This window comes from Argopecten irradians, chromosome 12 (assembly GCF_041381155.1).
Source record: "Argopecten irradians isolate NY chromosome 12, Ai_NY, whole genome shotgun sequence".
Classification (NCBI taxonomy): domain Eukaryota; kingdom Metazoa; phylum Mollusca; class Bivalvia; order Pectinida; family Pectinidae; genus Argopecten; species Argopecten irradians.
The window spans coordinates 1,017,848-1,031,765 of record NC_091145.1 but is presented as its reverse complement, the minus strand read 5'-3'; the positions used below and the strand labels follow the sequence as shown (position 1 = coordinate 1,031,765).

Sequence of the window (13,918 nt, the reverse complement as noted above, 5' to 3'; positions counted from 1 at the left end):
ATGTAATTTAAAAACAAGAAATCTTTATACAGGGTGTCCCATAAATCAGGTTACACTTTCAAACTGTAATTACTTTTGACATACAAAAGAATTCTAGTGAAAAAAAAATTATGATAATCTGAAAATTTGCGGTATGTGCTTCTTGGTAAGCTGAGCACTGGTATGGTCTGTGGTGTTGTGCTATTAAATGAAGTAGCCACCAGCTACTACATCCAATGAGCCTGCCTAGGAATGACAAAAACAACCCAATAAGTAATCCAACTCAATATACACAAGGTATTACCTTGTGGCTGTAATGAACTCTTCCTGACTTGTAACCTTACAGGATATATGTCACTGATTTATAGTGGGTTCCGTAACCTTACAGGATATGTGTCACTGATTTATAGTGGGTTCCGTAACCATACAGGATATGTGTCACTGATTTATAGTGGGTTCCGTAACCATACAGGATATATGTCACTGATTTATAGTGGGTTCCGTAACCATACAGGATATGTGTCACTGATTTATAGTGGGTTCCGTAACCTTACAGGATATGTGTCACTGATTTATAGTGGGTTCCGTAACCATACAGGATATATGTCACTGATTTATAGTGGGTTCCGTAACCATACAGGATATGTGTCACTGATTTATAGTGGGTTCTGTAACCATACAGGATATGTATCACTGATTTATAGTGGGTTCCGTAACCATACAGGATATATGTCACTGATTTATAGTGGGTTCCGTAACCATACAGGATATGTGTCACTGATTTATAGTGGGTTCTGTAACCATACAGGATATGTGTCACTGATTTATAGTGGGTTCCGTAACCATACAGGATATATGTCACTGATTTATAGTGGGTTCCGTAACCTTACAGGATATGTGTCACTGATTTATAGTGGGTTCTGTAACCATACAGGATATGTGTCACTGATTTATAGTGGGTTCTGTAACCATACAGGATATGTGTCACTGATTTATAGTGGGTTCTGTAACCATACAGGATATGTGTCACTGATTTATAGTGGGTTCCGTAACCATACAGGATATGTGTCACTGATTTATAGTGGGTTCCGTAACCTTACAGGATATGTGTCACTGATTTATAGTGGGTTCTGTAAACCATACAGGATATGTGTCACTGATTTATAGTGGGTTCTGTAACCATACAGGATATGTGTCACTGATTTATAGTGGGTTCCGTAACCATACAGGATATATGTCACTGATTTATAGTGGGTTCCGTAACCATACAGGATATGTGTCACTGATTTTATAGTGGGTTCTGTAACCATACAGGATATGTGTCACTGATTTATAGTGGTTCCGTAACCTTACAGGATATGTGTCACTGATTTATAGTGGGTTCTGTAACCATACAGGATATGTGTCACTGATTTATAGTGGGTTCTGTAACCATACAGGATATGTGTCACTGATTTATAGTGGGTTCTGTAACCATACAGGATACATGTATGTGTCACTGATTTATAGTGGGTTCTGTAACCATACAGGATATGTGTCACTGATTTATAGTGGGTTCCGTAACCATACAGGATATGTGTCACTGATTTATAGTGGGTTCCATAACCATACAGGATATGTGTCACTGATTTATAGTGGGTTCCGTAACCATACAGGATATGTGTCACTGATTTATAGTGGGTTCCGTGTGATTGATGGGTCCAGTTGTACTGGCCACAAATAACAGCACTAACCAACGGTTAAAACAAATGACTTTTCCAGCCAACTGTTCAGCTGAATTACCTCCCCTGATAGATTGATCTGTTGTTCATGGTCAGGCAGAATTGATTAATTGATAAGTTAGAGTACATGGAAACAAAACATCATGACTGCTAGGTGTGGAACAATAAAGAATGAGTTGAGCCTCCTTCCAAGTTTTCTATCGTACTGACATGTCAATCATCATAGTACCATACAACCTAACAATGACCTGCTGTCAATGATATAAATCAAAGTTTTCTGTAAAATAAAATGATGCTATCTTGACCTGGAGGCTGTGTGTAACCACGATCTGTGACGGAGTGAAAAGGCAAATTGGGAGCAGGCCCAAACAGTAATGGATCCTTATATTGGTGTGTGTTTGATTGATGTGATGACTAATTAGTCAGCGCTCTGTACTAGACCATGATTTACTGAGAATGGCTATCAGCTAGTGACAGTTAAAGTAATATAGACGGCTGGTTTCTCATATAGTATTTTTGAAGAAAATGTGTATATATTTATCACATAACTGGCCTGTCCAGCCATGTCATAAATAAGGTAAGACTCATGTGTTATAACACTATTATGACGTCACATGTAGTTTTGACGTCATAATCTATATATGACGCTGCATGAATTGTCTCAGTTGACAGTTCTAACATCACAGCTGAGCTGGTGTCCTATAAAATTTTGATCCCCATAAAATACTTACACGGATGAATACTTTATGCAAAGAGACGAAATCAAAAATTTTACTTATATTTCTATTAATAAAAGTTATGCGATAAACAAAATCTTACACTTGTGATTATGTAATATGAAAATCAAACTTGACAATAATTTGATAAATCACTTGCCTTTATTATTTGATAAATTTCATATCACATGGCAACTCACGTAAGATCTCTCTCTCTCTCTCTCTCTCTCTCCCCCTATCTCTCTATATATATATATCCTTACTTCTTGCATACCAGGAAGCAGACAATCCATCAGCTTTATTGTGATCATCTTTGTGATGTTATTGTACTAATTAGTGATGTTTTAGGTATATTTTGATCATCTTTGTGATGTTACTGTACTTATTAGTGATGTTTTAGGTATATTTTGATCATCTTTGTGATGTTACTGTACTAATTAGTGATGTTTTAGGTATATTTTGATCATCTTTGTGATGTTACTGTACTAATTAGTGATGTTTTAGGTATATTTTGATCATCTTTGTGATGTTACTGTACTAATTAGTAATGTTTTAGGTATGCTTCCTATGAGTGTCTAAAAATCATTCAAATAAAATATTATTAATTCTTAACGCAGAAGGTTTAGTTTCTAGCATACAATATGTATGTCGAAGTTTGAAACTAGGGGGAAATAATATTAACTAGGGGAGCTAATCTTAACCAAGGAGAGATATACGTAAGCTTAATTTCAGATAATCCAGTTTTAGAATTCAACTTTGTCCAGTGAACTCCTACTAAACTACTTGACAGATTTTGAATAAATTTGGTACACAGAACCCTGACATAAAGGGGAGTTGAGTAAACTATATTTGGGTTCTGCAATGTCCCTTGTTAATGGAGTTATTACTAAATTTGTACAGCTGGGGGTATTAGTCGTCCATTCTGCCGACAGTTCTGGTGTAATTGGATTCCTTTGTAGGCCTTTTGATTCCTTTGCATGATGAAGAAAAGATACCTGGAATATAATCTTCTATTGTAATCTTCATCTAAATGGGCTTTAATTCTTTGTTGATGATTTGGTGTAACTGCTAGACTGTAGCCATGTCAGTAACTTACAAACTGATGCTTTAGGATCACAATCGTAGGGGACTAAAGTATCAATTGACAAATCGTCAGCTGTCAATCAAATGTCGGGTACCACACATGACTTCATTCGCATTTTGTATTGCGTATGCTAGAACATTTGCTATGACAATGAATAGAAAATGCACATGTGTGAGCACGGACGTGGCTACATATGGCTTTGAGATCGGTCAGCATCACAGAGCATATTGATCTGGTGGACACTTGGTTACTTTTACCACTCGTAGTATTTTGTTCACTGTTTCCTGGCTCTCTTTACTTAAAATTTCTTGAATGAGTAGATTCAAAAATGCATTAATCAGCAGTAGAATATAAATTTGTATAATGGTAAGATGATTAATTGTCTTTCCACTAAATGATCCACAAACACTGATAAACTTACACTGGACCAAAACAGAGTTTCTCATGGCCCTGAGCTACTGGTCCTTTGATGGTGCACAAAGCTAGGAAGGGATACCAAAATCTCTTTAGCTGTGTCATTGAGCATGATATTATTAAGACAATTTTCATACAGCAATTTTCTTCAGTATATCAATTGCACTATTATTAACCCTAATAGTGCAATTCCTGCCACTTGCCGTTTTATTGGTCAACTGCTTAACATGCTTTTTTTGGCGTTCTTTAAAAAAAAATGGAATTCCAATATCTGAATATGTTCAGTGTCAAATAGAAGAGATATTAAAATGTAATTTATACAAGTTAAAAGGTTAGCATTTTTTATATTTCAAAATTAAAAATCAAACTTTTCTCACAGCGTATTTCTGCAATTTTACCACTAATGGCGCAGTAAAACAAAATGATAATAGTTACAACGGCATTCCACAACAAAATGGTCATTCATTAGGGTGTATTTTCTTCTAATCCTTGTGTAGGATCGCCACAAACATTGCACTTACAATATCATGGAAAACCATGTAATGTAAACGCTGAGCCACGAACTCGCATCTCTCCATCAAAAGTTTTGTTAACCCAGGTGATACAGACTGACTCTAACTAAAATACCAATAGAAATTGAAAGATTAATAATATTGATATACCCCAGATACTGAGATACCGTATTCGACCCAATAAGCGCCCATGTCCCTATAAGCGCCCCTCCCCCTTTTTGAGGCCTCAATTTTGATTGCCCAGGCATAAATAAGGACCAAAACTACATAAAACGGTATAAATTTGCAATAATTTTGACTTATTAGCACCTTTTCATTTTTATCAATTTTTTAAGCGCCCTGGGCGCTTATTGGGTCGAATACGGTAATTGCTCTATGTAAACTTTCTTGATAATGTTCCATGTGGTTTAAAGGAGTTGTCATATCACAGCAAGTCCTCCACTTCTGGGTGGCAAATTCTGATTCCATATGTGGGGCAGTTGCAAAGTACTAACTGCAGGTTGGTGTTGATTCTCAGGATACTCCGGCTTTTCTCCACCATTAATTCTGGCACATCCTTGATGACCCTGGCTGTTAATAGGGTGTTAAACTATCAAACCAAATATACTTCTGCTAAATAATGACAATAACCATCATTTAAATTATAATTTAGAACATGAAAAATAAACAATTGTTGAGATACATATTTTAATTTCTTTAAATTTCTTTAAATTTTCAGCATGACTGACAATTAAAAAATGATGAAAATGACAAGAATTTATTTTAAAGCTAAAATGTCATATTATGAGTAGAATTGATGACAAACAATGGATATTCACGTTCAGATCTTCTCAGCTGAGAATTTAAGTCAAAACTATGTTTTTTTTTCTAATATAGATTTTTGGAAATAGGAGATCATACTGAAGTTGAAATTGAATGATAACATGTTTGGTTTTGAAATATTGTGAATCTAACGCACGGTAATTAGGATGACAGCAGGAAACATATAAGACAACCTGCGTTAAGAAAATTAACATTAGATTGATTTAAAAGGTGACGATAATTAAGTGTAGTATTAATGGTCAGCTAATATTTATTGTGACTCTACAAAATTATAACATCTTGTTTTACATTCTCGTTTTTTAATCAAAAAACAAATAAAAGCTATTTTGGAAAGGTAGTGGACCTTTCTATATCTTGCAAGTTTAAAGTGTGAAAAATTCCTATTTCTAAAACTGACATAAAAATTGAAGGTCAGTGTGCTTGATTTTTTTATTGGATATTTTCAGCATTTTCTATTAAAAATTGAAAATACTGGGACTACATTGAAATGTAAAAATAAAATAACCAAAAATTATAAACACTTCAATAGTTACACCACCGGTAAACTTTAACCTTTTCACCTTTTATAAGAAATAAAAAAGGTGAAACTCAATCTCTACAAAGCATAGTTTTTTTTCAATTATAACAATTTTATTGACAAAAATCAATGGGATTACAGACAAATAAAAAATGGCTGTCAAAGGGGTCCTTTCTTTTCTGACAAATAGAGACAATCATTTTATGAAAATCACAAAAAATATTTGATCTAGGTTGAAATGGGACTAAAACCTCACCAGAGAAGATCCATCAAGATTTTTCTACAAATATGTTAATATCATTGCCATCGTCAGACACCCCCGGGTGATCGCACTACATTACGTAAACTACACTGATCATGTGATTAATGTAGCGTAGTGCAGGCAATCAACCGTAGGTCTCTAGTGTAGTGTAGTGCCATCAACCATGGATCTCTAGCGTAGTGTAGCGCGATCACCCGTGATATTATTGGTATTCAGTACATTGCAGTGATGTTGTTGGTATTTAGTACAATGCAGTGATGTTGTTGGTATTCAGTACATTGCAGTGATGTTGTTGGTATTCAGTACATTGCAGTGATGTTGTTGGTATTCAGTACATTGCAGTGATGTTGTTGGTATTCAGTACATTGCAGTGATGTTGTTGGTATTCAGTACATTGCAGTGATGTTGTTGGTATTCAGTACATTGCAGTGATGTTAATGGTATTCAGTACAATGCAGTGATGTTGTTGGTATTCTGTACATTGCAGTGATGTTGTTGGTATTCAGTACATTGCAGTGATGTTGTTGATATTCAGTACATTGCAGTGATGTTAATGGTATTCAGTACATTGCAGTGATGTTAATGGTATTCAGTACATTGCAGTGATGTTTTTGGTATTCAGTACATTGCAGTGATGTTGTTGGTATTCAGTACATTGCAGTGATGTTGTTGATATTCAGTACATTGCAGTGATGTTAATGGTATTCAGTACATTGCAGTGATGTTGTTGATATTCAGTACATTGCAGTAATGTTAATGGTATTCAGAACATATTGCAATGATATTTTTCGTATTCAGTACATTGCAGTGATGTTATATAACAATTTGTTAAAATAAGCAAATGCTTTCATATATAACAGCTAGATTGTATTGAGCATTTGGTACATATCACATAAATGGTCACATTTATACACTTATTCAAACCTTTTAGAATTTGGTTAATAAAACAAAATTGTAAAAGTCAAACACACTATTACTATATATGTAGACATCAAATGGTGGGGCAAGGCTGGGCACACACAAACGATGTACCATACTTATAAGGGCATAGGGTCTGATATCATTGACCAAGGGTGCGCCCTTATAATAAAGGGTTCGTTTTTCTACGGTTTATAAAACAGACTTATATTATTTTTAAAATGATAGTGAATTAGAGTCTACCATATTGTTGTTAAAGTAAAGAACCAACAAGATGAATGGAGTTACACACATTTAACACATGAATAATGCATCTAATATGTACAATTATTCATTATTACAATTTTTAACTTATCTAAAAACATCCTATTGGTATGACAATGGCGAACCAGAGTAATATTCACGTTTCAGTGTCTGCCCACTGAATCACATTTAGTCATGAAAAGTGACGAAAAAAAATGTCATAGCGAATACAGAAATATATTTAAATGGTGTCTTATGAACATATTTTCATGATCTCAGCCATGGTATTTTAGTAAAAAAAAAAGAGCCAGGGATGCCCTTATTAGGATATAGACGCAAGAAGGTCAAAGACCGTAGGTAGGAAATGATAAAAATACTTGATTTCTTCAAAATTAGAATTGATGTCTTCAAACTACAGGTATATTTCAGCTATTGAATTGAATGAACCATAAGACCCTATGAGGAGCTTTAGCTGAAATACTTTTCCACCATGGCTAGTTTTCTGTCTATGGAATATGATGATTGGTCCCAAGTTACATTTCTTTGTCATATTTATTAGGAGAAATATTGTATCTATTCATTTGTACAATTGTACTATGTTTTGTATGCACTTTGTCTGTAAGGAGAGGGCTTTATCAGCTTGACAAGTTCTGTTATCATATCAGAACATAAGATAATATTTTCAGTAAGAGGGTTTTTTGGAGAATCTCGCTCATTTAGTGACAGATGAGGAGAATGAGTGGAAATACTATCTCTATCCAGTAGGCTATCGGAATTACACTTTTATCATGTGCAGAATTGTTATAAGGTAATATTTACAGTTTGCACTGACATGGACTCAATAACCATGCTTTCTAGTATTATCATTATCAGTGTATAATGATAGCACAACACGTGCGGAGATTCTATTGTTACGAGAATAGTCGATGGCATAGAAACGTGGGGTCATGACCCCACTTTTGTTGGGAACATATGAATGACTCGATTCCGATCAGCTGTTCAATTGAATTCGTTGACAATAACGGGAAAGAAAAAAATATTGGTATTTTAATAAAAAATATGCAACTACCGCGAGATTAAACATTATTCATTTACGTGAAAAACTGTAATATATAATTAAGGAATAGATTTTTATTTTGTTGAGGTTATGTGGGTATAATGATAACGGAGCACGTGTAAATTATGTAACCCCGGCGATTTGTTGTGAAAAAGACCATTAAAAGAACTTATTGTCAACACCCATGACCTATATGAATATTTGGGGTTTTCCACACTCACTCTCAGGTGTAACTCGCAGAGTTCCCGTGGGAACATTGGCTACATTTACTAGCGGGAACATTGGCCACATTTACACGTGGGAACATTGGCCACATTTACCTGTGGGAACATTGAATTGGCCACATTTACCTGTGGGAACATTGGCCACATTTACCCGTGGGAACATTGACCACATTTACCCATGGGAACATAGGCCACATTTACCTGTGGGAACATTTGCCACATTTACCTGTGGGAAGATTGGCCACATTTACCTGTGGGAAGATTGGCCACATTTACCTGTGGGAAGATTGGCCACATTTACCCGTGGGAAGATTGGCCACATTTACCCGTGGGAAGATTGGCACATTTACCCATGGGAAGATTGGCCACATTTACCTGTGGGAACATTTGCCACATTTATCTGTGGGAACATTGGCCACATTTACCAGTGGAAACATTGGCCACATTGGAATGGTATCATTCATCATGGAAATCCTTCTCATTTGATTGGTTATGCCAGCAGTCAAGGTGGCAATCATGACCAATCAAAGTTCATGATTAAACATGTTCGTACTATATACTGTATATTGTACAATGTTTTTTATGTGCCAATTTAACATGTAGTAAAGATCGACTGTCTAGAAATTTACTGTTGTATTGAATTTTTTTTAAAAATATTTTGATTTTATTCCGTATTAAGCATGTTAACTGTTGTAACTATAGGCTGGTCAATCTGTGTAATTGCCAGACAAAAGGTCAAGTGATTTTTCTCTGGGTACTCCAGCTTTCCTCCACCTTCTACACCTGGGCTATCCTTAAATGACCCTGGCTGTTCATAGGACATTAATCCAATTAAAACAAACTTGACATATCAACTATCTCCTTTGGAAATTCCAGCTTCTCACACATTCAGCAACTAAAGCCTATTGTCTTAAAGATGCCCCACCGCCAACACAAGCTATTTTTTCCTCTATCACAAACAGGAACAGACAAATTCGGAATTTTCTTCAGTTGCAAAAGTTACTTACTTTACACCATTACCACTATTGAAAACTTTGCGCTTCATATTTTATTTCAAGATAAAAATATTAAAGATAATTAATTGTGTCCTGAAAAAAGTCCATGGCACTATGCCCTATATGGAATTAAGTACTGATTGTGCATGTACCAAAAGCAAAACATATTATTTTGTATGTATTTTTGTTTAGGTTAGACTCATACAAACACGATTATACATCAGTTATGGTTCAAATGATGGGTATAATTGTTTACGCGCTGTAGTAAAATGTATTGATGCATATTTGGTACATTTTACTGATGAAATATACAATGAACAAAACAAAAATGAAATATTAACATGTCTTTCTGCTGATCTACATTAGACTTAGTATTGCAATATAGGAATGTGTTAGCTCCCTTGGTATGGGATGTTAATCTTGAGCACTGATTAAGGAAGTTCGGGAAGAACACAGTGGTGTTGTAGGGGGGTTGTAAAAATTATCTAATGGAATATGTGCCATGGTTTCACTTTTCTCATGACTAGAAGGTTCCAGGTATTCCTTGTGTCTCCGGAAACGCCGAGCAACAGCGATAACACATCCCAAGGCGATAGCCAGCAGGATTGCTGCACACGAGCCAATGATAATACGTTTGTCTATTCTTGTGATTCCTACCGGTAACTCGACCGGCTGTGTGGTGGTCACATTGACACAGTCTACTGTGTACTGTTCCGTATCATACACATACACAATACAAAACTCATACATGGTCAGGGGTTTTAGGTTGGTGAATGTATATCGGGTAGCATACTGGCCGAGGTGGATAGTACTGTACTGTATGCTAGAGGAAGGGACACGATAATGGATTTGGTAGTCAGATATCATTGAGCGGTATGTTGTTCCGTTCCACATGATCGTTACATAGTCTCCAGCTATACTGGAGGGAATGATTCTGATTGGTTTGTTGCTGACCTTGACCAAGGTCGAGCTAATGTCGAACCCTTTCTGGTTGATGGCCTTACATAGGTAGGTGCCACTGTCCGACGGCCTCAGGTGGCGCACTATCAGTGTACTGTTGGCTAACACCTGAACCCGGCCTGACCTTACTGACCCCGACAACATTGTACCATTAGGAAGTCGCCACTTAATTTGGGGTTGAGGGACACCTAGGGCGTGGCATTCCAGTCTGAGCTCCTCCCCTACACTGATGTTATAACTGGTCCCAAACAGAGGCAAAGCAGAAGGAGCACACGTCTGGTTTATTGCTTGCTTTGGAAGCATCTTTAACAGCCTACCTGATAAATTCGGTGGTGAATCACAACTTAAAACAGATTCATCGTACATAACTGATGTATAGTTTGGTTGCTGGTCCTCTCTCACTAACTCCTGCCTTATCCAGTAGGCATTACAGTCACATCTTAGATTGTTATTGTAAATATGAATTTTTTCCAGTGATGGAAGTCCTGTTCTAATAGCACGAGGTACTGCCAACAATCGGTTGTTGTGTAGATATAAACTCTTGAGACGCGGAACATTACTAAAAGCATCAGGATCAACAAAAATGAGCGTCGGGTTATCATGAAGCTCCAAAATTTGAAGCTGTAGAAGATTTTTAAATGCTTGCCTTTCAATAACATTCAAATTTGGCATGTAGCGTGCCCGTATGAGGGAAACATTTAGGTTTTTGAATGCACCTCGGCTAATTCTATATATTGGGTTTCCATCTAAATACAGGCACTGTAGACTTATTAGAGATAGAACTTTACACTCAGGAACCCGGGTTAACTTGTTAAAGGACAAATCTAGTGTTGATAACTCTGTCATGCCATGGAATGCATCTTCACCGATATTGAATATATTATTATGATCAAGCCGAAGCTCGGCTAGATTTGACAAAGTCTCAAACATATTTGGCTCTATATTTCGTAGGATGTTCCTTGAGAGGTACAACCACCTGAGAGAGGGCATACTTAGGAACCACTCCCGCTCCAGAAACGACAGCTTATTTCCCTCCAGATTGAGCCGCTGCAGGTAATTTAACCCTCCAAAGGAGTGCTTCTCTATGGAATGTAACACATTATTGGACAAGTCAAGATAGGCCAGGTATTTGAGACCACTGAACTGTCCATTCGGTAAATAAGACAAACTGTTGTTTTGGAGATTTAGTGACTTTAAGTGGGTAAGCTTTTGTAGTCTGCTGTCTATCTTGGAGATCCTGTTGGAGGATACATCAAAGTGTTTGAGATAGTTTAGAGAATCCCTTATTTTGAGATATTTGATTCTGTTGCCTTTGAGATTGATGACCTCCACTTGGTTTGGAAGATTCTTGGGGACAGCCCCAACCCCCACCTCCGAGCAGTTTATAGTCCTGAGGAGTTTACCCTGTGATGGGGGCTCATACCGGCTTAGGCTACAAGTACACTGCTTAGGACAGAATGGTGGATTCCAGTCGGCGTCCTGTGGTTTGTTAGGACAACACTGTGGTAGCACCACCATCACCACGTACAGCCACTTTATATCACACAAGCTGCAGCCTTGTTGTCTGCTCCACATTTTCAGGGATGGAGTTGATCACATTTCAAATTGTCTTCAAACATTTGTGCTTGATATAACCTTATCTCCTCATACTTTTCTTTCTAGTTTCAAGTGGTTTTGTTATCAATGATACTTGAAATCACAAATTCATACCTACAAAACAATTCTTCATTTCCGTTGATGTAAATAAAAACAATCTTTGCAATTATTGAAGATATTGATGTATCATATTTATATTAGTCAGAGTTCCATTTTGATGGATCTGATGGATGCTGGTCTCCAGTAATTGGTACAGGAGCTCAATTAAACAGGTAGGGTGTTGGCTACCACAATGTGTGCTAATGAGAATGGATTGAGTTGGATGTAGTAGTTGGGTTCCTTCTATTGATTACTGTTCCGCTAGCAGACTAGCTTTTATTTCACTGTCCATTCCTATACCAATACCCTTCTTGTCTGCTGTATATATCTCAGGCTACAGTTGTCTAGAATGTATATATATCAAGATTGGCACATTTGATTGCTGGCTCCAGAAAGTCACACTGATAGTCCTGTAGCATATGTGAGATGTGACACTCCAGTTTCGTTATGGTCGAACTCACAAGGCGCGATCGTCTTGTCACACCATTGTAATACCAGACTCTTTGGTAGGAGTATCGGAAGCTCTTGGCGTCCAAGGCCTTGTATTACGGTGTTAATGTTGACGTGCGTCCACGGCCTTGTATTACGGTGTTAATGTTGACGTGCGTCCACGGCCTTGTATTACGGTGTTAATGTTGACGTGCGTCCACGGCCTTGTATTACGGTGTTAATGTTGAAGAGGCACTATTAACCTTTACCCAGAGAATGTGGCTGGCAGCCAGCCTCTCACTGCCTCTTTGTCTATCAAACACCTTATATGGTATTCATCCACATAAACCAATGATTCCTTTTTGTCTTGTTTATGATAATTTCTCAGCTAGGGTTGACAGTAAATTTACAAGGTTAATGTAGAGACAGACCCATATCTATTGCCAATGTTCATATTAAGTGCTTGCTAGAGAAATATTTTACTAGAAATGCTGGCATGAATTCCCCCTTCAGCGGTGATGGAAATTGATGATTTTATTGCAACATTGACCAAACATTAGATTTTATGGTTGCACTTGCTGACCTTGACCTTTTCTATTGTATCTGTTGACCTTTATTTGGTTGCCACTGATGTTGACCTTGACCTTTTCTATTGTATCTGTTGAAATTTATTTGGTTGCTACTAATGTTGACCTTGACCTTTTCTATTGTATCTGTTGACCTTTATTTGGTTGCCACTGATGTTGACCTTGACCTTTTCTATTGTATCTGTTGACTTTTATTTGGTTGTCACTGATGTTGACCTTGACTTTTTCTATTGTGTATCTGTTGACTTTTATTTGGTTGCCACTGATGTTGTCCTTTAATTTTTCTATTGCATTATTTGTCCTTTAACTTTTCTCATTCCTGTTGAGCTTGAACTGTTGTAATTTCCCTGTTGACCTTGAACTTTGTATCACAGATGTTGGCCTTGAACCTCTATCATGACTGGGTTATTCACTAAAGCCCTGGTTTAATGTAATGTCCAGTTGTTATAAATGACCATATCTGACCACCTGAACACCGGTTTGATGACCTGTTGCTAAGGATAATTACTTTCTGCATCCTTGACCTTGAACTCCATCCTTGTAAAGCTGTAATTATCCACTGTACAACTACCAATACACCTGAAACATACAAAATTGTATTTGGTCAAAAAGTGCTTATTTATAATTAAGTATGCTATTCATATTGCCAAGCTTACTACTTTCACTAGATCTTAATGGGTTTTTTTCATATTAATTTTTTTTCAATGTCACCCCATTAGAAAGATACATGTTTTTATTCTGATTACAAATGCAGACTTGTTGAATTTATGTTCATCAGATGTC

The 13,918-nt window shown here is 36.7% G+C and overlaps 1 protein-coding gene across 1 annotated transcript; it reads right to left on the bottom strand.

Annotated features, from left to right (window-relative positions):
- Positions 1-6,872: 6,872 nt before the first annotated feature.
- LOC138336088 (leucine-rich repeat neuronal protein 1-like) lies at positions 6,873-13,709 on the bottom strand. Its single transcript, XM_069285385.1, has one exon. It carries the CDS (start codon positions 11,997-11,999, stop codon positions 9,879-9,881), a length of 2,121 nt encoding a protein of 706 aa, XP_069141486.1. The 5' UTR covers positions 12,000-13,709; the 3' UTR covers positions 6,873-9,878.
- Between the last annotated feature and the right edge of the window lie 209 nt (positions 13,710-13,918).

Excerpts from the sequence above, each read along its gene's own strand:
- LOC138336088 (XM_069285385.1), bottom strand. The coding sequence starts at position 11,999 with ATGTGGAGCAGACAACAAGGCTGCAGCTTGTGTGATATAAAGTGGCTG.